We start from the raw sequence: 24,531 nt of genomic DNA, 5'->3' as shown, positions 1-24,531 counted from the left end.
GAAAATAAGTCATAAATAGTGTAAAAATAATTCTGAAGATCAACTTCTCACAAGCTAGGAACAAAAACCAAATACAAAACTCAAAGAAACAGGAACAATTTTAAAACTGTAAAGAACAGGAGAAACCAGGAGAATTTGACAAAGAAAAGAAGTAATTCATATTGTTTCATTTGGCTCAGCCTTGAATTATGTCTGAACCAGAAGCCACACTTAAGTAAAAATGTATAACAAATCAAAAGTGATGATTTAAGCCTTGAAATTATTTACACAGCCATAGTTTTACAGTGAAATGACACTCAGAATATGTGATATGAGAATGACTCATGTAATGTTTCCCACAGTGACAATTCACTCCAAATCTCATCATCTTCTTTTAAGAAAGACTGCTATGAAATATCAAAATAACTGCACATACAGGTCAATTAAAAAAAGTAAAAAACACAAATTAAAAATATAATATTTTCCAAAAAGAAAAATGATCAGATACATACACCTTTAAAAATTGTTACCAGGTTGCATTATACTACACTTCCCAAACATGTACAACAGAAAAAATATCCACAATGAATGGGCAAAATCCATTGGGAAGCTCTCCTGTACAAGCTCCAAGATGAAAGTTGCATAAGGCTTTGATAGTATTGTTCTGAGTATGGGAAGTTAAGCTGTATGCCAGACCCCGCTAAATCCCTGGATTGAGCAAGTGTTAATATTTAATCAAGGGTTCTAATTATTGGACAAGCAAGGCTAGCCTCCTGGTGATGAGCCATTCAGGGGAACAAAGGAAAGCAGCTCTGTGAGACCCTCTTGGGGTGTTAATGCTGGGAAACCCTCCATCGTAGGCTCAGGCTGTGCATATCTGCTGTGTCTCATTCCAAAAGGAAACACAAACCCTGGGTAATACGTGCTTGGAACCCCTGGGCTCATGCACCACTCGGAGATTGGGACTGTGTGCAACAGTATTGTTGTGTAGCACCCTTTCATTTTATTGGAAATGCCCTGGAGAGCTGGACAAAGGATTGTGGCCAACATTAACAACAATTAAAATAAACCCCTCTCCCAATCAAATGCTTCCAAATTATCTCAAAGCAGTACCAAGTGTGACTGAGTAGATTTAGATGGATTTTCAGCAAAAATGTTTAAAGGTAAACACTGAAGGTCCCTGGCTGGAATAAGGCCCCCTGTTAATCTAAGGAAAGACAATTCTATTTCTGAGCAGCATAGTAAACAGGATGCATTTCAAATACCAATATTTTTTAAAAATGCAAACAAACTCCCAATATTACAGAAACCTCATCCTTTTTAGCATCCATTTTGCTGTTTTGGTGACCTTGTCACACGGTCAGACAGCAATGATCAGAAATCGATGTGACACACACACCCTGGCAGTGTTTAGCCAATCATCGGGCAGTTTCAGAAATGAATTATATATTTCATAGCACTGGACCATTCAGACTGATATTGAGATGCCACACAAGAAAGAAAAGAAAGATGTTTCTCTTAACAGCTTTAGGTCTCATTGTTCAAAGCTCCTGGAGACCATGTTGACACAACTTGTGTTTTTATTCTGTTTATTTATTTCAATGTAGTTTTTGGTGTGAAAAGGAAAAGTCTCTTTTTAGGTAAAACAAAAAGATACAGATATAACTGTATGACAGTCAAGTAACAGAGCTTAGAAAGCTTGCAAAGAAAATGCATGTCATCAAAAACCTCATTCTCTTGTAGAAGAGTGCACCCATTCTTGTAGCTTTTACTCTTAAAAAAATAATTACACAGAACAATTCCATTATACAAAATAAATCCAACCATGTATTCTCATAGTTAACAATGCCCTATGTAAACCAGAGTTGCATCCAGCAGTTCTGTACGGTGAATAAATTCAGAACCTACAAGAATGTTACTGGATCGCCTCTTGCCTGTTCTTAGCCAGCATTAACATTTTGGGGCATCTTTATTGCACCAAAAGTCAAAATTCCACCTCTGGGTTCCCTTAATTGAAAGCAACAACCCAGAAACAACAAAATTAAACAGTAACGCAACAGCAAAGCCTAATAGATATCTTTCCAGCCCCATATAAAACTAAAATACTTTCAAGCCTGTACATAATACTGACGATGAAGAACAATGCATTTCAAGTCTTTATAGCATGATACATAGGCAAACATAAAGAAAAGTCATTTGACAGTGAGAAGAAATACAACAGCTCTACTTCAAGAGCCCTGGGTGCTTTGAGGCACACATGGAGCTCCTTCATGATCATTAACTTCAAAATGGAAAGTCTGCACACACAACTTGTGAAAACATGAATTCACCTTCCATTTAAATGAACAGAGTAGGAAAATAGTTGGGAGATCTTTGGGCACACAGTTGAAACCCCTGGATGAGTTTGATTGTATCTAAGCCTCTTATAGACACAATATGGAACATGACATCACTCAACCTCTCTATAACATCTCTCTGTTATTCTAAAATTACAAACAGATTAGAGAAATGAATGCTTCATGATGAACTGTGGTCCTACATCATCCCTTGCAATTATCTGTTCTGTAAGCACCCTGGAAGATACAATTCCTCAGTTTATGGAAATTAAAGGAAAGCAGCTTCTCCATTTATGGAGCTAAAGGAAAGATTAATCTGAAACATGTTGGTTTCAGGCATGCTGTTTCTTTGTTGAGTAAAAGATACCCATGAGGATGGACACCAAATAAATATTGCAGGGAGGTGTGTGTTGGGGGGGGGGCAGCAAAAGAAAAATAATCACAGAAACAAGAAGTTGGAGTTGTAGAACTTAAGTAAACTCAAGCTGTGTCCAATGTTTGAACTGAAAGAAAAAAGATCACACCACCAACAAACCTGCAGATTTCAAGCAAAGGAAACCTGCGGCAGCAAAACATAAACAGCTACACTAGGGACACACGATAAGAAGAAAAAATAGCACCAAAATAATTGTCAAAGATCAACACAAAAGGCACTGCATGTCTTCCGAAAGCGACTGTGTGGCTAGAATGAGCACATTTGCATTTTCATCAGGCAACAGATATTTTTTAAAAATCTGACACTATTTTGCTATCTCACAAACTGACTTATCAGATCACAATGTAGTTCTACTAGGATGGCGCTATCAAAATGGAATGGGCTTTTGCTAACAAGCAAAAGCATTTTAATTACAATGGGCAAGAATTAAGATGACTGAATGGCCAGTTCTAAGCAGATGTATGCCAAACTCATGGAGCAATAAATGAGGGAAAGAAAGAAAATGAAAACCAACTTAGGCAGGAGTACGGAACCAGTAGCCCTCCAGGTGTTGTCGGACTCGCGTCCCATCAGCCACAGCTGTCATGGCCAATGGTTAGCTGTAAATAGGAGTTGTAGTCCAACAACAGCTGGAGGACCACTGATTCCCTTCTTCTGAAGTTCACGCGAGACATACCTGTCTGTTGCTAGATATATCAAAATGACTGGTGACCACAATGGGAATTGCTGGCAGCTGTTTCTGTGATTACCGTATATAAAATCACATATTACATTGATCTGTATGCCAATAGGTGGTTGGCAGCTAGAGCAAAGTAGAGTGGCATGCAAATTTATTAATTTACAAAGACACCATTCATGAACTTAATTTCACTCTAAAATTAGTGGTTGATACCCCATTGTTAGCTCATTTAAAGTGGATTGAAAATGTGTGTTAAGGGTTTGACACAGGGGTCAATGGAGCTCCATTTTGTGACCCTTGGCAAGTCTGCTTGCAAGCCACATGTTGGGACACTACAGGAAATGCTACAGGTTTGTGTGTAGCCCTTACATCTGAGCCAGCCTCCCCACTCCACATTTCTTGAGCAGATCTGGCATAATCTGACCAAGCGGAAAGGAAGAGTTAAATGGGAACATGAGAAGAGCTCACACATTCTTCATTTTTGACACACTGCCTCTGTGTGCATCTGTGCATTGCATGAGTGCTAGGGTGGGGAAATGGCTCTGTTTAGTCCTGTAGGGAACCTTCTGTAGTCAGACAAGGAAGGCTCATAACCCTCTTGTTTTAAATCACAAGAGGGATAAATGGAGACACTTGTGCCTTAATAATCTGAAATACAAACTAATAAAAATGTACATTGGAATGCACACGGGCAGTTGACAGGCTCCATTTCTACATAATGAGATTGGTTATGAATATTGACATCAGAACATATTTAAAATTATGCATTAAATGTGTTGGGATGCAATAACAAATTTCTTGCATTGTGGATAAATTGTTCAAAGATTAAGATATGTTTTGTTTGTATGTGTGCATTGATGTTAGTGTGTGTGTACACCTGTGTGCACACACATGCAGATCAATACGACTTATCTCATTTATTTAAAATGCTTAAATCCTGTCTTTCTACACACACAGGGCAGCCTACAATAAAAATTAAAACAGAATCACAACAACAAATAAAGCAGTTAGCAAAGACAGCACCCTTTTTCTGAGTTCCCTGAGCACCTGATCTTTCTTTTCCCTTGCTGCTCAGAGGCCATCACTGAAACTTTGGCAAAATATTTGTTAGAACTATTAAGACAAAAGCTTCAGCATTAAAGCAAAAAAAAAAAAATTTTTCCTTCCAGTAGCACCTTAAAGACCAACTAAGTTAGTTCTTGGTATGAGCTTTCGTGTGCATGCACACTTCTTCAGATACACTGAAACAGAAATCTGAAGAAGTGTGCATGCACACGAAGTGTGTATCTGAAGAAGTGTGCATGCACACGAAAGCTCATACCAAGAACTAACTTAGTTGGTCTTTAAGGTGCTACTGGAAGGAAAAATTTTTTTTTTGTTTTGACTATGGCAGACCAACACGGCTACCTATCTGTAACCAGCATTAAAGCAGTTATTGTTGAACAGAAATTTCCCCAGCTCTTTGGGGTGCGTGGGAAAGGAAGTTGTTTTGAATTGGGGGGGGGTATTCTTTTCATTAAATGGTTTTGACATTCTGAAAATGAAATCTGAAATGAAAATGAAACATGAAAATGAAATCTGAAGTAAAAGTACAAATGAGTTCTGGAGATACTATTGATTCATAGGCAGAAGGCAGTACTGTACTAAGCTAATGGTATGGTTCAGACATGATAGTTCATTGTGATGACAATTATCTTTGGTGAGCTTTGGGTTTGGGCACTCCACTCTGTCCCCTGGCACAGTAGTGAGGAGGAGTTTTGAAGTGTGCACTCCAGTTTCAGATTAACTGCAGCTTGTATTGATGCTCAAAGTCCTAAACAAACTGTGGTTAATCTTAAATATGCACTTAATATTAGCCATACTTTAGGGATAGGGCAGCACACTATACTGCAGTTCATCTAAAATGAAAATGTAAGCATTTGTTCTCCTTGCACGTGTACCAGAGGAGGCTTGCTGCAACATATTATCATCATGCTAAACAATGGTTTAGCGTGATGTCCAAAGTAGCCATTATTTGGAAATGGAATCATTATAAGGTGATGCACATGACATTTCTGGAGCAACTGATGCTTGTCTCCAGAAACACATGATTGTGTCTTCCTCACATTATTTCACACATGTATGAAATCTCTTATTTGGTCAGACTTTTTTATGAATGTACATAGAAGTTTAAACACCATTTCAACACTGGCAATGATTTTTTTAAAAGCAAAGTAAAAAATGCAACATAAATTAGTTTCTCGGGGTGTCTACAAATGTACTTTATGAATATAAGTCTAAAGATTTAAAAGTTAAGCAGATGTGTTCAAAATAGAGAAATGAAAGCTGTTTTTTAAAGCAATATGCAACACAATCAGAACATATTCAGAAGTTCCACTGAATTCAATGGGTCTTCGTCCCAGAGAAGAATGCACAGGATTGTAGTCTAAAATTCAGATGAAATTCATTATACATTTGAGATAAAAATGTTGCCGTTACTGTCATGTAATATTCTTTCCCTATTGCATACTCTTTGGGCTACAGAACCCCAAAACAGGACAACTGTAGAATGAAAAAAAGGTATATGAATAAATGTGTTCATATGAATTAAAAAGAAACAAATCCCTGCTTTGCAGCAGTAAAGACCTTATAGATCCAAAAAAAGACAACACTGAAAGAAGTTGAACACAAGTGCATTTTCCAGAACTTAAATTTCAGGAAGCATGTGTCTGCTGGATGATAGCGAACTGAAACACAAATAAAATAAAATATATTTTTCTAAAATCCTATAAGCATTTGATATTTCATCAGGAACTTCTAAAATTCAAATGGCGAGCCATATACAGTCATGTCTGTTCCATTGCTTTAGGCATTTCATGGTATCTTTCGTCAAGAATACTTGCCTTCAAAAATCTCAAAATGCAGTATGTGAAACAAATACTGCACCAATCCTTGAAAATGGTCATGTTGATACTCAGACCTATCATCAAATGATCCTTTTGGTATCTCTCTGCAGCTTTATCAACCTACTCGCAAAGCAAGATCTTCATGCTACTTTCCTCCTTGGTTAAATAGTCAACAGGGACGAGTGTTGAAATCCACCCAATTTGAATGGCTCGTGACTGCGAGGAGTGCAAGCAAAAAGAGGCTGATGAAGAGGTTTCACCCTTTTGACAAAGGTGGCTTCATAACCCAGAAGACTGAAAGCCATCCACCGCTGGAAGGAACTGCAGCTCCCTCCAAATTCAAGACCATTGTCTTAATTTCCTCCTCTTATCATTTTTTTGCAATAAGCCATGGTGTGACTCCCTTGAGATGACAAAAAAGAACAATTCAGGTGTCTGAATGAAAAGTCACAGCAAGCAACCATTGTAGCTCACGGGGATGACCACACAACAAGCTGTTTTGGCACACGAGTCATGCTTCTGATTTTAGTCAGCACAAGCAAATATGTGAGCTATGAACCAGTGATAGGATTGATGAAGGTGAACATGGAAGCCAAGTCACTGTATTCCAATGGCAATCGGGTACAGTACGTTTCATAGCACTGAGCTCATATTTGGTCACAGTTTCATGTAAACTAGTTCATGGCACTTGTTGTCCATGCAGGCCCAAAAGAAGACAAACAAAGAAAAAACTGGAAAACTGCAGAAGCAACTCAAATGTCTATGAGTGATCACTCTGTAAAGATTAACTCTGTATAGAGACTAATACTTGATTTTGCAAGTTTGTTGCAGTTTATATTTTGTTGAATTGCAGATGTACGTGAAGAATAGAGGTACACATGGACTACTGCAAACAAGTAGAAGCAGCTACGTGTAAACATTATTTCAGACTTGTAAAATCAATGGTTCCATTTTCAACTATAAATACAAGAGCGGAGTGTTATATACACAACTTCATGCTTGCAAAGTTAGATTCATCACTGCAAAAAACAAAAACAAAGAAACAACATTTTGGCAAGGTTAGTAATGAGTTCAAATGTCTGCTTCAACTAAGTAATGGGCTGAATGAAGAGCTGTCTCTGATCTCCCATGAGTGGGAAATGGGACAGTTTGGACTGACTCCCCCTTCCTGCTGTATCCCCCTAGAACAGTGTGAAAGTCTAGAGGAAATTGGCAAAATCTTCCTTTCTACAGTCTAAGCATTTTGATAATATTCTGCCATTCCCCTTGATTGTCCAAACTTAATCTGCCTAATAAAAAGTGGACATACAAGATGATTTTCAGCACCTCACCTTTTGCCAACAGCCAGGCATTGGTAAGCCATCTGGTCCCTGTTTGAAGAACAAAGTTCATGATTAAGGTTTAACAACATCTCTCAACAAGCACCCACACCCACACCATTCCATATCTCACAAATGAAAACTTGTTTAGGAAGATAAGTAAGATCGAAACATTCAGCAGAAGAATGGGTGGGATGCATGAAGATTCTCTTAACACACATAATCCTGTGTTCCTTGGATTTTCTGAAGAACAATTAACCACCATAGGAACACTTTAAAGATTAACAAGTGCCTTATTTCATGCAAATTTATTTATGGCTTTGAGATTTCCATTGATCCATATGTAACTGTGGTAATGGAAGGACAATTAGAGTTCCAATCCAGCAAGAAGGATGTTGTAGGTGGCCTTTACCTGTTCACTGCCTTGGATCAACTGTGAATTGGACTAGTTAGTCCATTTAGGCAGGACAGGATAGGCTTGGAAAATGACAAAACAATTCAGAATAATCTTTCCATGAGCAAGAGTGTATCATTTCTATCTGGAATTACTCTCCCGGGAGTAAATCAATTCAGCTGTAGGCTAGCGAAACCAAAACATTCTGGTTTATTTTCAGTAAGAACGTGTTTAGAATTAAAACTCTCTACATGAAAACCAATGAAAACTAAATTCACAGAAACAGTAAGAGTGTAAGAAGAGTCCTGGATCAGAACAGACCAGCATTCTGTTCCCACAGTGGCCTATCGGATGCCCATGAAAAGCCCATAAGGGAGGGCATGTGTGCAACAACACTACCTTCTTGTGATTCCCCAGCAACTGGTATTCAGAGACATCCTCCCTCTGATACTGGACATAATATAGCCATCATGACTAGTAGTCAGTGGGAAGGGTGTCCTGATCATGTGAAGCCCTTACACATGTGCAGGAGCTCATGCATTTGGAGTTGCTTCACAGAGAACCACATGCAATGCAGAGTGGCTGGAAGAAGCAGACGTGACTTTAGGAGAGGGGCTAAAGGTATGACTGCAACGTTGCCCTCTGCATGAATGACATAGGGCATAGGTAGGCAAACTAAGGCCCAGGGCCCAGATCCAGGCCAATTGCCTTCTAAATCCGGCCTTCGGACGGTCCGGAAATCAGCGTATCTTTACATGAGTAGAATGTGTGCTTTTATTCAAAATGCATCTCTGGGTTATTTGTAGGGCATAGGAATTCATTCATTTTTTTCTTCAAAATATAGTCTGGCTCCCCACAAGGTCTGAGGGACAGTGGACCGGCCCCCTGCTGAAAAAGTTTGCTGACCCCTGGCATAGGGCTTCAGAGTACCTGAAGATAAGTTCTAGCATCCTCATTGACCTCAGTGGAATCAGAAAGTGGCAGATGATGAGGGGCTGGAGCAAACAGGCCCCATCTTAGTGCCTGAGCTGGTGTGGGTATGCTGGGAACCACTGGGGCAAACAGGATTGTTTATCCCCCCCCATTTTAAATACCTTTCCTAGTCACTGGGCAGCTGGCCAAACATGTCCACAGTGACAAGTCATTTTATTATTCTTTTAAAATATATTGGGCAGTAGCCAATTGAGTGCTTCCTTCCCCTAGTGCAAGGATTTTGGTTGTTTAATGGAACTTCCCTTTCTTCTCCTCTTCTCTCCCCACCTCAGCCCCACATCTGTCCTTTGTATTTCCCCAATCCTCTGGAGCAGATTTGGGAAGAACATGGGAGACATGTGGGTAGAGGAGCAGGAGGGGCAGTTCCATTGTCTAAGTGGAAATATTGGAATAGTTGGTGAGTGGGCCCAATTCAAGGTCAAGGCAGTTGTGTAATTTACACTTGGATTTTCTATATGCCAACAAATTTTCTTTAGGGAGATCTTTAATAATTTGAGCAAACAACAACAACACCGCTAGTGTCCATTAAGTTTGTCCTATAGCTGCCTGCCTTCCATTTACTTCCAGACAGAAATGATACTGCAAACTCCCCCCCCCCTTTAAGAATCATGAAGGCATGCTTGATTTACTTGCAACCAAATACATGAACTATAAGTTATCATTAATCAGAGGCAAACCAAATATAACATGGACTGTGTAGTCAGATAAATATTCATTTGATAACTTAGATTAGAAACATTGTGCTTGAAATAAAACCTACTTAACTTTAACATTCGTGCTTAAACTATACAAACAGTATCAGAACATGCAGATCAGCTTTAACTGCTAACCATTAAAAAGCCTTTGGCATTTTCTAGAAATGTGTAAATAATGTTGATTTTTAAAATGAATGAAAATAATAATAATAATATTTTGATAATAATGAAAATAAAGAGTGTTGCCAGATTGGTACAAGGGAGAGGGATCAATGAGTAGAATTTTAGTATAGGTAGGAGCTTGAACTCATGCTAACATAAAGTTGGGAACTGTTGTGTATATTGTGGGAAATTAAGTTTCAAAGGAAAGACTGTTACACTGGAAACATTTAAGAAACAAAGACAGTGAGGGCTTTGGGCTGCAGGCCATTAACTCCTTAAAATGTCTGAGAAGTTCACTTTCAGATGTGTGTAGCATTCCAATATAAAAGAGTGGAACTGTTCATAGGGACTGCAGACACTTTAGTGAGGTCCTGAAGACTAGTTCCAAGTCATCCTAAATGTCTATATAATTTTAGGCAAAAAACAACAACAAAAAACCCAAACCTATACCATCGTCTCCATATTTTTAACATTGGCAGCAGTAGAGAGCTCCATGGAGGATTTTGATTAAAGTGTCTATTCTAATACATCAAAAAACATTACTCACTAACAATATCAGGGGACTATCTTTACTCATACATGCGCAGAGAACTCTGTTAGCATAGAACAGACTGGAGCAGCTCTGTTGTCCAATAGATAAGGTACACATTAGAGCCCATGGTCTTGATCCTTTGTGCATTAACAGAGCTCCTCCCTGTGTATTTTCCCTTTCATTTAAACAGAAGAGTATGAATGAAGCTATCCTGTCTATGGAAGTTAACAAGGTGTGGTGCAGTTGTCAGAGGACTGGACTAGGATATGGGAGACCAGGGCATAAATCCCTGCTCAGTCTTGGAGCTCACTCCAAGGCAAGCCACAGTCTCTCAATCTAACCTAGCTCACAGGGTTGTTGCAAGGGGGAAAAATGGGAAGGGGGAATCACGTATACTGCCTTGAGCTTCCTGGAGAAAAGGTGGGATATAAATGTAATGAATGAACAGGCACACATAGGTGCGCTTGAATTCCAGTGCCCACAAGTGCTTACTGAAGTGGGGTGTCCGTGTACACCAGGGGTGTCAACCTGGTCCCTATCACCCACTAGTGGGCCTTTCAGGATTCTAGGTGGGCGGTAGGGGGTTCTACGGCACAAGCTGAATCCTGCTTCCATCGAGCACTGGTGGGCGGTAAGGAAATTTTACCATCAAGAAAGATGCATTAGTGGGCGGTAGGTATAAAAAGGTTGACTACCCCTGGTGTACACAGTGGAGCTACCATATTAATATTACTGCAGGGAATAAAAAATGATTTCGCATTAAAGTGGCTTGGATTAGAGATTAATTCCTCCCCCTGCCTGTGCATATATGGTATCCTTGCTTAACTTAAAAAGAAAAGCCATAGAAGCAGTCTGAATACTTAGAAGTTTAGAACATGTTCAGGAATGAGCTAAGATAAAATGTGCAGGGCGAGAATAAAAATGATACGTTCTTTAAATTGGGCAGTCCTGTGGTTATATATCTGGTTTGTGTCATAAAAAAGAGGGCAACTTCATTCTTGTAAGTAGGGATAGAACACATTTTGGTGGTGGTGGTGAGGATGGGGAGAGAGACAAGCAATCTTGAAGTAGGGTGGGTGGGAATTACACTTATTGTCAATGCTGGAATAAAACAAACTCAGAATCATTGTATGGTGGCGGGCGCAAAGTGCTTAGTGTTACGTTGCAGATGTTGATAGGATGTTGTGATCTCTGGATACTGTTACGATCACCAAAGCAGCCAGTTTGATCATGCACATGCATGTACGGGGACATGTAAATGTAAAGTCTGGTCAGTTTAAACTTTACATTGGAAACAGCTGACTAGAAACACAGGAATTGCATGCGGGTTGGTAGGAAAGAGCAATACTGTACCAATTGGCAAGGGGCATCCAGCCCATCCAGGCCTGGCTGGCCTGGCTCCCCTTTTTCCCCCTTAATTCCTCGGAATCCCTGTTTGTAAAGATTAACTTGCAACGTTACTAAGAAATATATTTTGCATTGACTTCGCTGGAATAAACAAAGAAGGAAGGAACAAAAGGAGGAGCAAGCTAACAGGGAGGGTTATAATGTTGGTATTTTGCTTCTCAGAAACAAGCCACGTAGCAGAGCAAGTGACCTGTATGACAAAATATCGCTAATAATTGCAAATGCAAGCCTTTATACCACAAATTATGGAAATGTTTGCCATTAATATCTACTCTATTTTTAAAATCTTCACTTTTTTTTGGAAAGAGTTAGACGAAATGTCACCATTTCTTTAAATGGGCAACTGGATTCTTCGGTCTGAATACCAGCTGGATACCAGCATTAGACAATATCAGTAGCTTGCTCCTCCTCATATTGCAGCGACCTACTATATTACTGCATGAGGAGACATGTCCAATACACAAGTGAGACGTACCAATGGGCAAGGTGCATCTAATCCAGGGGCACCCTGTTCTCCTTTCTCCCCTTTAGGCCCCTTTTTGCCTTTCTTTCCCTTTTCCCCCTGTGGACACAATGGTTTGGACAAAACAAATGTTTCATTCTTTTCAGGGAAAAAAAGAGAGAGATGCTTTAAAAGATTTTTTTTTAAGCCAATGGAGGGCTGAAAGGACACTTACCACTGTGTTCTACTTTGCATGATGCATTATGTGGAAAAATAAATGGTGATCATGAGCAACAACTGCATCAGTTGGGTTTTACTGAGATTCCGTACTGATGTCATCATTATGAACACTTTGAATCCTAGAGCAGGGCTTGAAAGCATGAATGCTTTGTTCGTCATTTGACTCAAAGGGGCACCTGAAAGTGCCTTCAGATAAAATCCACCCCGATCAGCCTGCTTGTGAAGACATGCAAGTTCCAATGCATTCAGCAAGGATCAGTGCATTTACCTTGGTTGAGGAGCCGCTTTCTCGCGGTTCTTTCCCAAGAAAATGCTGTTTTTCCCAGGGACAGGGATATTTGCAAGGGCTGGGGCATTTGCCCCAGCCACACCCTTTTCACATATGTGCACAGACTCCTAGTGCTGTGTGGGACTGAGCCACAGAGCAGTCACTCCCCTTTCCAATGTAGTGCAATGTAAACTGCACCTGAGGGAAATTCATGCCTTTTTTGTACAGATGGAGCTGCCCATTCCACTGAAATGAATGGGAAACATTGTGCATAGATGAATTCCACATCTATCTAAGTATGCAAACATTGCTCCGAAATGGGATTTCTCTTCACAAGATCTTTTTGCCCATGAGGGAGCTACTGTCCTAAGAGGGCTGCACCTTAATACTTAGGAATGCTCCCTCTATCCAAAGGATGGAGTTCAGCTTAAGAGGGACTGAATAGATCTGTGTGGTGCAGCTTCAGTGAACAGAATACAGCTGAATGAGAAGAGAAAATAAGATGATCTAAATCTGTAGTGGATTTTAATGAGGTCAATTTGCTTCTGTTCCCAAATGACTGTTTTTGTCATTTGTTCTAAAAGGGTCTTGGCCAAATATGCTCTGCTAATCCCATTCTTAAAAAGTTCAATAAAGGGTCATCAGTCACTTAGAGAATTAAGCATGTATTCTTTTTTTTCTGCCCTGCAAAAGGATTCAAAAGAAATCTTCTTCATCAAAAGATACTCTGATCATTTTTGCAATGTACATTCTTTTTCTAATGCAATATTAGAACAACGTGTTCATTAAAACATCACTTTCAGAGCTTAGTTATGTGTCCTGAATTTGAAACTGAAAAATCCAGCCATGTGGTTGAAAATGGAGCTGCTTTTTAAGGGGCGTGCATTATGGGAATTTCAGAATTTTGTGCTAATGCACAGATTTGATGAAACTGATTTGATGCTTAGGTGGACTGAATTGCTATCTGAGAAAATGACTTCATTTTCAGCCATAGGGAGACAGTCTGAGAACTAATTTAAAATAGATCTCACAGATGATCAGATGATCACAATGGTAAATGAGTTTCAGGCTCACTCACAGTTTTTAACAAAAACCAAAAGTGCCTCTCTTTGCTTGTTTGTTTTAATTTTAAAACCCACCACACGCAATGAGGGGAAATCAAGATTATTATACTGATGGAGAAATAGCAAAAGGAAAATTAGTAGAATAAAATAAAGAGCAACCAAGGAAGGGTTGTCAAGGCTGTGGTTGGAGGCAAGATTTAATTTGTAAGGAAAAGGAGTAAAAAAAAAGGACAAGATGAATTGTAAGGAAACAAGGTAAAAGGAGAAGGGAGGGATGCACCTCTGAAAGGGGAAAAGGGATTAGGATGATGCATAGTAGGGGATAGAAAACCTGTGGTCCCCCAGATTCCACGGGACTCCAAGTCCCATCAGCTCCAGACAGCATTGCCCATGGCCAAGGGTTGATGGGAGCTGTATTCCACAACATCTGTATGACCACAGGTTCCCCACCCCTGACATAAAGGAAATGAACATTTACCCATTTTCTCATAAAAGCTATTATGCATCCCATTTACAGCAGAATATAAAACGTTTGCTAGAGTTTCTTTTTCATGTTACAATGTCTTAGGCAGAGCACACATACTTTAAAACCAATTGCAAGCTCACCTTAAGTTAATGTAAAAAATAATAATTATCATACTATTATGCATTTGAAAAGTGAAATTACACAACACACATGATATACTATGGCATATAGGACAAACATTCCAATGAGAATCAAACACATTTCCATGGAGAGATATACTGTATTACATCATATGAATGACACTATTCGCCTCTCTTGTCTGTGTGCCAAAATGTTACGCAGCGGCACTTAGGGGGAAACAATTCAGAAACTTAGGGGACACAGAAAACCACAATTCAAGTAACTCTATTTTGTTTGGAACACTGTGTTTTTCTTCAGTGTGATAACAAAAGCAATGGCCAGGCTAGCTTCCTGGTGAAGTAGCAGCCTTAAATATTTGCCATTAAGGAAACAAAGGGAGCGGCTTGGCACCAGAGGGCAAGTGGGTGGGCTCCCTCCCTCCCATCAACTCGCTGGTAGTTAGAAAGACAAAGGCCAGAGTGGAGAGTTGAGTGATGTGAGATAGCAGCTGGATGCAAAAGCTGTAGGCAGGGAAGCCAGAGAAGGAGCCATGCTGGATTGCACCCAAGTCTGCAGCTATGGAAGGAACAAGACCTTTATAGGGTGTTAATGCTGTGAACCCCTCCATCATAGGCTCAGGTTGTCTATATGTGTAAATAAACCATATATCATTAAGACACTAAAGTGTCCACTCCTCATTCCAAAGGAAGACGAATCCTGGGTAAGTGCCTGGAATCTCACACCCCCCCTGGATTATGTAGGATTTAGATCTGGAGGTAGTGTTTAAAGGACAAGGAAGCATTTATGGATTTTAAACGCAAATCTCAATCCAAATCTCAATTCATTTCCTACTCCTAGAAAATCTAGGGGAAATCAATACAGCTTGTCCTTGCAGCTTTTGCCATCATTGACTTCAACAAACAATGCTCTGGCTAAGGAAGTAAAATGGCCTCACCCTAAGACTTACTGAAACAGCAAATAAATGCTTATGAAGGGGAAACCAACTTCCACAATGGCACTGGCACAAGCTTCTGTGTTATACCACCATTTCAGGGTTGTTCCCTAGCTTTGGAAACTGAAACAGTTATTCTTCAGATAAATATGATTTAAATAACTATTCATTTTCACTCTTAAGTTTGCAGTTAATGCTTCTCAGTCGGAAGCTGATAAAAAATTTGGGTTTCCTGGTTTAACATGTGAAGTGGTCCTCATGTGAATTCAGGGGGGCAGGGCCACAGTACTACCCCACTTTGTGGTTTCCCACCTTCCCCCTACATGGGAACAAGCAGCTATAAACACAGACCTCTATGTGTAATAGGCTTCCCTGGGAGGTGGAACCTTGACTGTGAAGGATTCCAACAGCTGGGGAACCATAGGCATGTAGATTTCTCCCCTTGCAGATATTGATTCCTAACCTACACATAACTGAAGTGGGGCCTGGGAAGACCACAGAAGTTCAGGAGAAACACTGAAGCCCCTGCCCCCCAATTAAATGCATAAGAAGCACTTCACCTGCCAGAATGCCAGAAACTGGATACTATTAACTTATTTCTTTGTCCTTGCCCTTACTTGCTCAAGCTGATTATTTTATTATTAAATATGTCGCCAACGCAAAGATCTGTGAGTCTCTGATAGACAAGTCTGTTCACTTAAATGTCAGAGAACATAGGAAGCCAGACCACTGGGTCCAGTTAGATCAGTATTGTCTACTCTGACTAGTAGCAGCTCTCGAGGATATTCAGGCAAGGGCATATTTCAAACCCTACCTGGAGATGCCAGTCATTGAGGGAGGGATTTTTGCATGCAAAACTGATGCTCTACCACTGAGCTATGGTCCTTCTCCACAGCTCTGAATGGGTAATAAAAATATTCACAAAGAGCTGCTGCTGTCATTGACTTGGATTCAAAGAGCTGTTCGGCTAATAGAAGGGAATTAAATAATAATCTAACTACATTCTTCATTTGGGATGCGGGTGGTGCTGTGGGTTACACCACAGAGCCTAGGACTTGCCGATCAGAAGGTCGGCGGTTCGAATCCCCGTGACGGGGTGAGCTCCCGTTGCTCGGTCCCAGCTCCTGCCAACCTAGCAGTTCGAAAGCACGACAAAGTACAAGTAGATAAATAGGTACCGCTCCGGTGGGAAGGTAAACGGCGTTTCCATGCACTGCTCATGCACATGACCCGGAAGCTGTTACGCCAGCTCCCTCGGCCAATAACGCGAGATGAGCGCTGCAACCCCAGAGTCGGTCACGACTGGACCTAATGATCAGGGGTCCCTTTACCTTTATTCTTCATTTAAGACCTTTGTATACCACTCTTCTAATCTCAAAATGATTTAACATATTTAAAATCACATAAAAAATAAAACATAAAAATAACTATGTTCGGATTTTTGGTTTTTTAAAAACTCCATAAAAGTTGAGCGCTCTGCTGAAGGATGAACATTCCTGTGCACAAGCCCCCTTCCCTTGTTCACAGTGAACACATGAAGGTGAAAGTGGGACCATGACTGGTGGCCATAGTCATTGACTATGTTCCATACCTCTGTTGTTTCACTGAACAGTGAAACAGGTCCCTATGTACATATAGCTGTTCATGCACTGGGGGCTTCCACACAATTTGGAACCTCACGTGATTAGAGTTCCAGATCACATGGAAGACCTTTTATGTTTACAACTTTCAGATGTTCTACCAAAAGTGTGGAATTTATAGATGTGAGCATTCTGTTGTTGGAGGAGGCAGTGAACTGCACAGAGGGGCTCATCTGCACAGTCCTCAAGGGGCAGCCCTTCAAAGTGGCCAGGGAGGTCTTCTCCTCCTGGCTATATTAGAAGATTGTAGAACTCTGCAGGGATCCACCTGAAGTATCTTAAGCAGCCCTGTGGCATAGCTAGCCTAGAGAAATACTTGGCAGCCCCATGACAACCTTATCTAATTAAGTTTAGATGCATGTCACATGCCATTTTTAAAATTTTCTAGGTTTTAAACACAGTTTGCCATTTTGCATGGAAAGCTGCTGTTTAAGCAAAGTGAGCCTAAAGCTCTGCTGGGCTCATGGAACTAGATTTATGGCTCGTGAGGTCCTGTCCACTGTTCTGATTGGGGAATCTCTTGCATGTGCAAGAGGCCTGTTTGCACACCAGAGCTCTCACTTTCAGAATTCTGCCAGTGCAAGGGAAGTATACGTAACAAACTGCACAGAGATCTGATTTCGCCTTGTATCCCCAAGAGATTTGCACCTGCACCAGACCTCCCATACTGGCCAGGAGAGGATCAATCATGGCACATGGGAGCAATCCAATGACAATTAGGCACACTGAAGGTGCATCAACAAAGTTAAGCCCTTAATTGTGTGCTTAACCATCACTTTGAGAGCTGAAATGTACCCAACTTTCTCTGGATTAGTTCAAAGTGTTTTTGGTTTAGCTTTCGTCTTCTCAGCAACAAGCCAGATGCTTTCCAGGTATAAATACAGCATCCATTTAATTGAAGCCAATGGACCTATATTGATTTACACAAGCTGTCAATCTGTCCCAGTGTCTCCTACCGTGTTGCTACTCCAATGTCTCATGTCAGTAACTACTGTATAAACAAACACAGACTGTCAGGAGTCTTGGAGGAGAAAGCCTCTCTTCTCCCATTATGAAAACTGCTGACCTTTTGGGATCTGGGTGGAAGCTTTCTTTCACATTCTGACAGATGACTTTGTCTAGCAAAGATCCATGACATGGCTTTTGGCACACAGAAGGAAGAAAAGTCTAGCTTAATGGGACAAATTATAGGACTGGGACAAAAGAGCTGACTAGGCTAAGTAATCAAACAACAGTTAATAGCATTGAAGTCACCTTTTCTCCCTTTTCTCCTACATCACCCTTTTCTCCACGAGGACCAGGGAAACCCTATAAAAAATGAACAAAAATACCTCTATTGGCTTCTGTATGTGGGCTTGCCTTTATTGTGTAGTTGAATTATCCACACACACACACACACACCAAGAAAACTGTACCAAATGATTTTGAAATTAGAAAGCGCATAATAGCAAGAAAGTTATTGAAGATGCCCAGCAAAAGACACCCTTATTTTCCTACATGCAAATTAGCACTGGCAATGTTAAAAAGAGAAGTGCTTCAGTCAAGTAGGCAAAATGGTTACAATTATTTCCCTCCCCACACTGCAAAAGAAGTTGCGTAACAGGAATGTCCCAACTGCAACTTCTGTTGAGAAATACACCCGGTTGCAAATCAAAACCTGCAATCAGTGGTGCTTGAAAACACAACTGCATGGAGGCTGCTCCATGTGTCAAAGTGTTCCTCTAAACAGCTTCTCATGAGCTTTCAACTGTTTTTAACCATGCAATAGAGACGTTCTCTGCATGGTGAAAACCACCAGAAATTTGTAAGGAGCTGCTATCACAAATGGAGTGTCATGCCACGCACTCCCCATACGGTTACATTTTCAAGCAATACTGGCTGCATCTGTAGGCCTCTGGAGAATTATAATAGTACTTTCCATGATCATCTGTCAGGTGCTCTAGTTAGCAGCAGTTGCTGTGGGCACTTATGAGTGGAACTATTTATGGTGGGATTTTCAAGACTGCCCTTACTTAGCACTGCTTTCTCCACACTCTTCAATGTTATTTTCCTATCTCTATGATTATTTTCAAGGCAAACGACAATGCAATGTTTAGTATATTCTCTGCATGATTATCATGCACAACAAATGGGGAAAAATTCAACATGCTCCAAGCATGCAACTATTGCTGTAAAACAAACATGTACCTACCACACAAATAAAGTGATGATAAATATTACTTACATCAAGGCCAGGTTCGCCATCTTTGCCCTATTAAAGAATCATATTAATTATGTTAAACTTTGTTAGCTCAGCTTGTGTAAGATGTCTGCCAGGACTATTTAGGCATGCAACTGCTGTATTGTGTATACAACACAGACTGGCACACAAGCTCTCTTAAATGAAAGACAATAATGGAGAAAATGGAGGAGGAATCCAGCCTGTCTGGTTTCCACAGCAGACTCACCTTATCCTATCTGGGCAGATCATGACCCAGATCAGATCAATGGTCTGCTTCAAAATCTGCACTTCAGAGGACTCCACTACAAGCTGGTGGTCTAAGGGCTGCACTCTTCCATCTTTTTCTTTAATACTTCCAAAATAAGGTCTCTAGCCAACCACAACTTGAGTGGTTAGCACACGGGGCTTCTTGCCAACATGTGCATTGAATGCAGATAGAGCAATGGCATTCCATTGTTCCCAAGGGAACAATGCCCTTGTGTAAGCACTGGTTGTTTTTCAATGGGAATTGCAGGGGGATGGGTGACAGGAATATGAAGGGTGCACAACAGATCAGGTCTCACTCTCTGCTGGCGATAATGGAGACCGCCAGTCTCCCACTGCCTTGGCCCTCCCCTCTCCCCCTCAGTAAAAGGCAGCAACCTGATGCATTAGGAAGGCAGGAGAGCAGCTCGACCCCTCCAGCCACTATTGTTTATGTGTGCATGGAGACAAGAGAAACAGAGAGTGGGGACTGCACTCTCTGCTTATTGCACCCAGACATTAATGGAGGATAGGATAGGTCTCTGTTTGAAACGCTGTCTAAGTACTGTCCTCCATCTGAAGAAGCCCCCTCTTTGAAGGGCTATCCAATCCAAGTTAAAGAATCATTGGAAGGGAGAGCAGTTGGCACACAGGCAACCTGGCCACAGTCTTCCCCACTATGGTGAGATGCATTTTTAAAAAATTTAAATTACTGCCATTATTTCTAAGGTTGCATCCATACATAAAAATTTGCACATGCACATTTTATATAAATCAGTATCCTCCTCTGTCTTCCTTTTTGGTGATGTCTAAGTAAGTGGGAACCCTCCACTAAAATGTCACAAAATTCCTACATGGAATGTGCTTCGATGAATGTAGAGTGCATAGCGTATATCCTTATGTAGTTGGCCACATGTAGAGAGTCAAGCAAAAGATAATATACCATAAAGTCTAAGATAGATCTCTCTATCTCTCTATCCATCTACCTGAAAACTGCCCGAGCAGTTTAGAGAGCTGCTAGGTGAATGAGTAATTCCCGCTAATTTCTATTAGTGGAATCTTCTGTTGGACGCAAAGCAATTCTATGCATAGAAAGACACCTTAAGATCCAACTCATTTTTCATACTTCTGCAAGTTTAATAAAATGTTGCAGAATCAACTTGAATGCTGGGATATTAATACAAAGCAAAAGCCAAATAACGCATATTTCAAAATTATTTTATATTGGATATATGGCATTCTCCTCATACTGCGTATGTAAACAATGGAAAACTTGTATTGGACAAAAATATTAAGAATCACCTTCAATGGATTGTGATACCTACTTAGTCCATCCTTCCACACAGCAAAATCAGTTTGCACAAGGGTTTTTTTTGAAGATGCTATATGAAACTGTAACAGATTCCCCCAAAATGCAAATGAATCACAAAGCATTTTGCATAAATGACAGCTGATTACCCTTTGTACTGGAGAGTCTTTTGAGGTATTTAAGGAGAAACAACATGATCCTGAGACTTTTTTATTGACCTGAATTCCTGTCATTACTTTCTGGTGCCTAGAGACAAGCAATAACACATGTACGGCAAAACGGAAATGGCAGGAGTTGCGCAGAGGGGGTCACTTTTAATTCTGGCTTTTCTCATTGTTGTTAGTTTATGTCACAACCTACTCTATTATTTATGCATAGATGCATGTGAGAGAATGAAACTGCCTAAACTTGAGATAAGGGATGGCCTCATGAGCAGTGACCTTGGGCAACTTCAACTAATTGCATTTCTCTGTGATAAATGGTCATAAAACACAGTAGGATTTAATCAAGGATTTCTGAAAATTGCACTTTCCAAAGATGTCGTGTAACTTACAGGCAAGCCATATGGACCTCTGGGCCCAGGATCTCCTGTGGTTCCCTTTTCACCCTAAAATACAATATCAGAAATGTTCATTACAAAGGGCAAAGAGGTTTTGTTTTCAATTATGCAGTATTTATTGTGTATTTGAAATCCATTTATTTGTGTAGCATTTATTTCAATTACACAATATTTATTGCATTTCTGTCCTACCAAACATTCAGGGTTGCACATAAAGTTATCCTGTTTCTCTCCCCCCCCCCCCAACATACCTGAGGTCATCCTAAGGTTAGCCAGTATACTTTATGTATGAGGGCAGAAATAGACATTGCATGGGAGCTTCCTCATTAGCTGTCTTGACATCTTTTAAATACTGAAATGAAGTCGCAGGTGGCTGTCATTTGGGGTGGGGGACAGCGTATCGTCAGGGGTGGTTGTTAAACCCTTCTCTCTCTTTGTCATTTTATTAATCAAAAGTATTCTCCCAGGTGCATTTGTTCTGTATGGTAACAATCTAGTCACATGTATTTTCTCCTTCTTGTGCAAATAGCAACTGAAGAGGAATGGGAACCATGTGGAATGGAGGGAAAGGGCCCCTCATCACTCATAGCAGCTTAGTTGTGCAGTTTGGTTCTCAATGGGAATTCAAAGCCAGGTCTCACTGATATGAGGCAAGCCTTAAGTGGCTGCAACACACTTTCTATAGGCTTCCGTAAGCTGTTTAAAGAATGAAACCCTCTACCAAAGATGCCTAACTCGTGTGAGACAGTATAGCGGTACCTCGGGTTAAGTACCTAATTTGTTCCGGAGGTTCGTTCTTAACCTGAAACTGTTCTTAACCTGAAGCACCACTTTAGCTAATGGGGCCTCCTGCTGCTGCCACAAAGCCAGAGCACGATTTCTGTTCTCATACTGAAGCAACGTTCTTAACCCGAGGTACTATTTCTGGGTTAGCGGAGTCTGTAACCTGAAGCATATGTAACCTGAAGCGTATGTAACCCGAGGTACCACTGTATGTGTTTCTTTAATTTGTCATAATGTGCCTTAATATGGACACATAGGTACTATCCAGAACTTCTCAATATACCAGAATGCTTGAGATTTGAACTTTGCTGTGGTTTATACCTAAATGTACAATGGTCAACTGCTATGGAGTGCTTTTTAAAAATTTTAATTACCGTAGCCTTTTTTGCTAATATGTTACCGGTTATTGCCAAAAGCAGTAAAAGATTTGAGTGCCTTCCACTGGCAGTAGAGAATAATAGAATTGTAGAGTGGGAAGGGGCCACATGGGTCATCTAGTCCTGCTTATAATGGAGGAATCTTTTGCCCAACGTGGGACTTGAATCCATGACCCTGAGATTGAGAGTCTTATGCTTTACTGACTGAGCTATTACACATATTTTTGAAAAAAAACACAACATTTTAGCTTTAAAATTCTGAACCTTTAAATGATTTGGTTGTTTTATTTTAATTTAATTTTAAAAAATAGTATGTAGCTATGTGGGTTTTTTGTTTGTGAGTTGCTTTAGGTTGCCTTGAGCGTGATAAAGTGACTAACAAAATATATAAGTAACTAAAAACACACACACAAATTAAATAAAGAATTTATTATTCTAGTTCTCTTTTTTTGGGGGGGTGAATATGTGTTATTTTTTGCACAACTACAAACCCTCTTTATTTATATCTGCAAGAGAACAAACACAATCCAATATACTGAATTGATACCTTTATCATGCAAAAGAAGAGAACCACCCCAAAGAGAAGATCTCCTGCAAACACTCACTCTGTCTCCTTTTGGACCTGCAAGGCCATGAGGACCAATTGGACCATCCATGCCCTGAAAGATTAAACAAATAGGAGCTGACAACTCTGAACGAAAGTTTATATTTAGCAAAGAATTTCATGAGAATCAGGCAGAGAATATGGGTTGGACTTTCACTGAAGGGGCAGCTGAGCTCCCAATTCTTCTGGCAAGCTCAAACAATGCTTCCTCCCATCTCATTCATCTCTACTTTCATGTTGTAGATCAGTTGATTTAAAGGTTTTCAGATAGCAGGGGCATAGGTTAAAGGTTGAAACAAAGGGACTTAGGATAACAACAGCAACAGCAACAACAACAATCATGCACAATTCACATGAAGACCCACAAGGATAGATGGCAAGCTTAGAGGAGGAGATTTTAAGTTTACCGCTATGCTATTCCTTAACTTCTCCGTCATTCGAAAGCTGCAATATTTGTTTCAAAAAGCAGGAGAAGTGCAGTGTCTTTTAACGTGGTGTAACTTAGTGGTTTAAAAAGATCAGGAAGGGCTTGTTCTGAGCATTGCACACAGTAGCTTTCTAACGTTGACTCTCAAGGAAGAAATAGAGAAAAAGAGAAAGGGAAAATAGGCTGTATCTGAATCAAACAGCCGTTTTACTAATGCAGGCTTTGAAAGCTGGCTTCTTTAACAAAGCTAGCAGGATCAGATCAATGCACCAGGCAAGAGTGATGCAGCCACATGGGCATTTTTATTTGAATGATGAGATCAGTGATTCTATCATGTCACCTGTCATGGACAAGGTGTTGTTGTTTTTTCTTTATCCCATGCACTAGCCCTATGTAGCAGGTATTTAGTGAGCTGTATAACAGGGTTAGTTGCAGCCGGTATTTCACACTGGACACAGCTATAGCACCTTAGGCCCTTTGCATCTCAAAGGTTACTAGCTTTTTTGTTAGCCGGGGCTCCTCCTCTGATGGAGCATCCTGTAAAATGCCTAGTCAGCACTGTACCAGAAGGGATAAGAGCAGCAGCAGTGGTACCACACTGAACTGCAAAAGAAATCTGCCTGCCGTAAAGCATGTAGATTTAGTAGTGAAGTATGACATACAAACACAAGGGACTCACCCGGGGTCCTGGCTTTCCGTCTAAGCCAGATGCTCCCTGTATAGTTAAGTGGAAGCATAGATGGCAGGGATAACACGAATGACAAGAATGTGAGATTAGTAACTGGTGATGATGAAACAAATACAACTTCTATTTATACACAGGATGCGAGCTGCTACAGGGTTCTAGAATAAGTATCACAGTACTGCATCAGGTTAGTTTTAATTTACACACAACATGAAGAGTCTGATTTTGATCCCCTTTGCAATGTGTCCCACATTAAGGTAATCTCACTATTTTTAGTGAAATTCACCTCAATTTTATGAAATCAGAATGAGACC

General features: G+C 40.4%; 1 protein-coding gene across 1 annotated transcript in view; it reads right to left on the bottom strand.

Moving 5' to 3' along the window:
• The window catches only part of COL25A1 (collagen type XXV alpha 1 chain), a 294,893-nt gene that overhangs the window by 12,373 nt on the left and 257,989 nt on the right, over positions 1–24,531 (bottom strand). The window contains exons 31-36 of the mRNA XM_083571406.1: positions 23,107–23,160; positions 21,336–21,389; positions 19,234–19,260; positions 18,264–18,317; positions 11,764–11,841; positions 7,647–7,685 (exon numbers count right to left, since the gene is read on the bottom strand). Of these exons, the coding sequence (XP_083427532.1) occupies positions 7,647–7,685; positions 11,764–11,841; positions 18,264–18,317; positions 19,234–19,260; positions 21,336–21,389; positions 23,107–23,160 (306 nt within the window). The remainder of the gene's footprint in view (positions 1–7,646; positions 7,686–11,763; positions 11,842–18,263; positions 18,318–19,233; positions 19,261–21,335; positions 21,390–23,106; positions 23,161–24,531) is intronic.

The sequence above is a fragment of the Podarcis filfolensis genome (genome assembly GCF_964270895.1).
Source record: "Podarcis filfolensis genome assembly, chromosome: 9".
Classification (NCBI taxonomy): Eukaryota; Metazoa; Chordata; class Lepidosauria; order Squamata; family Lacertidae; genus Podarcis; species Podarcis filfolensis.
Note: the sequence above shows the minus strand (reverse complement) of the source record. Positions and strands in the feature narration are given on the sequence as shown.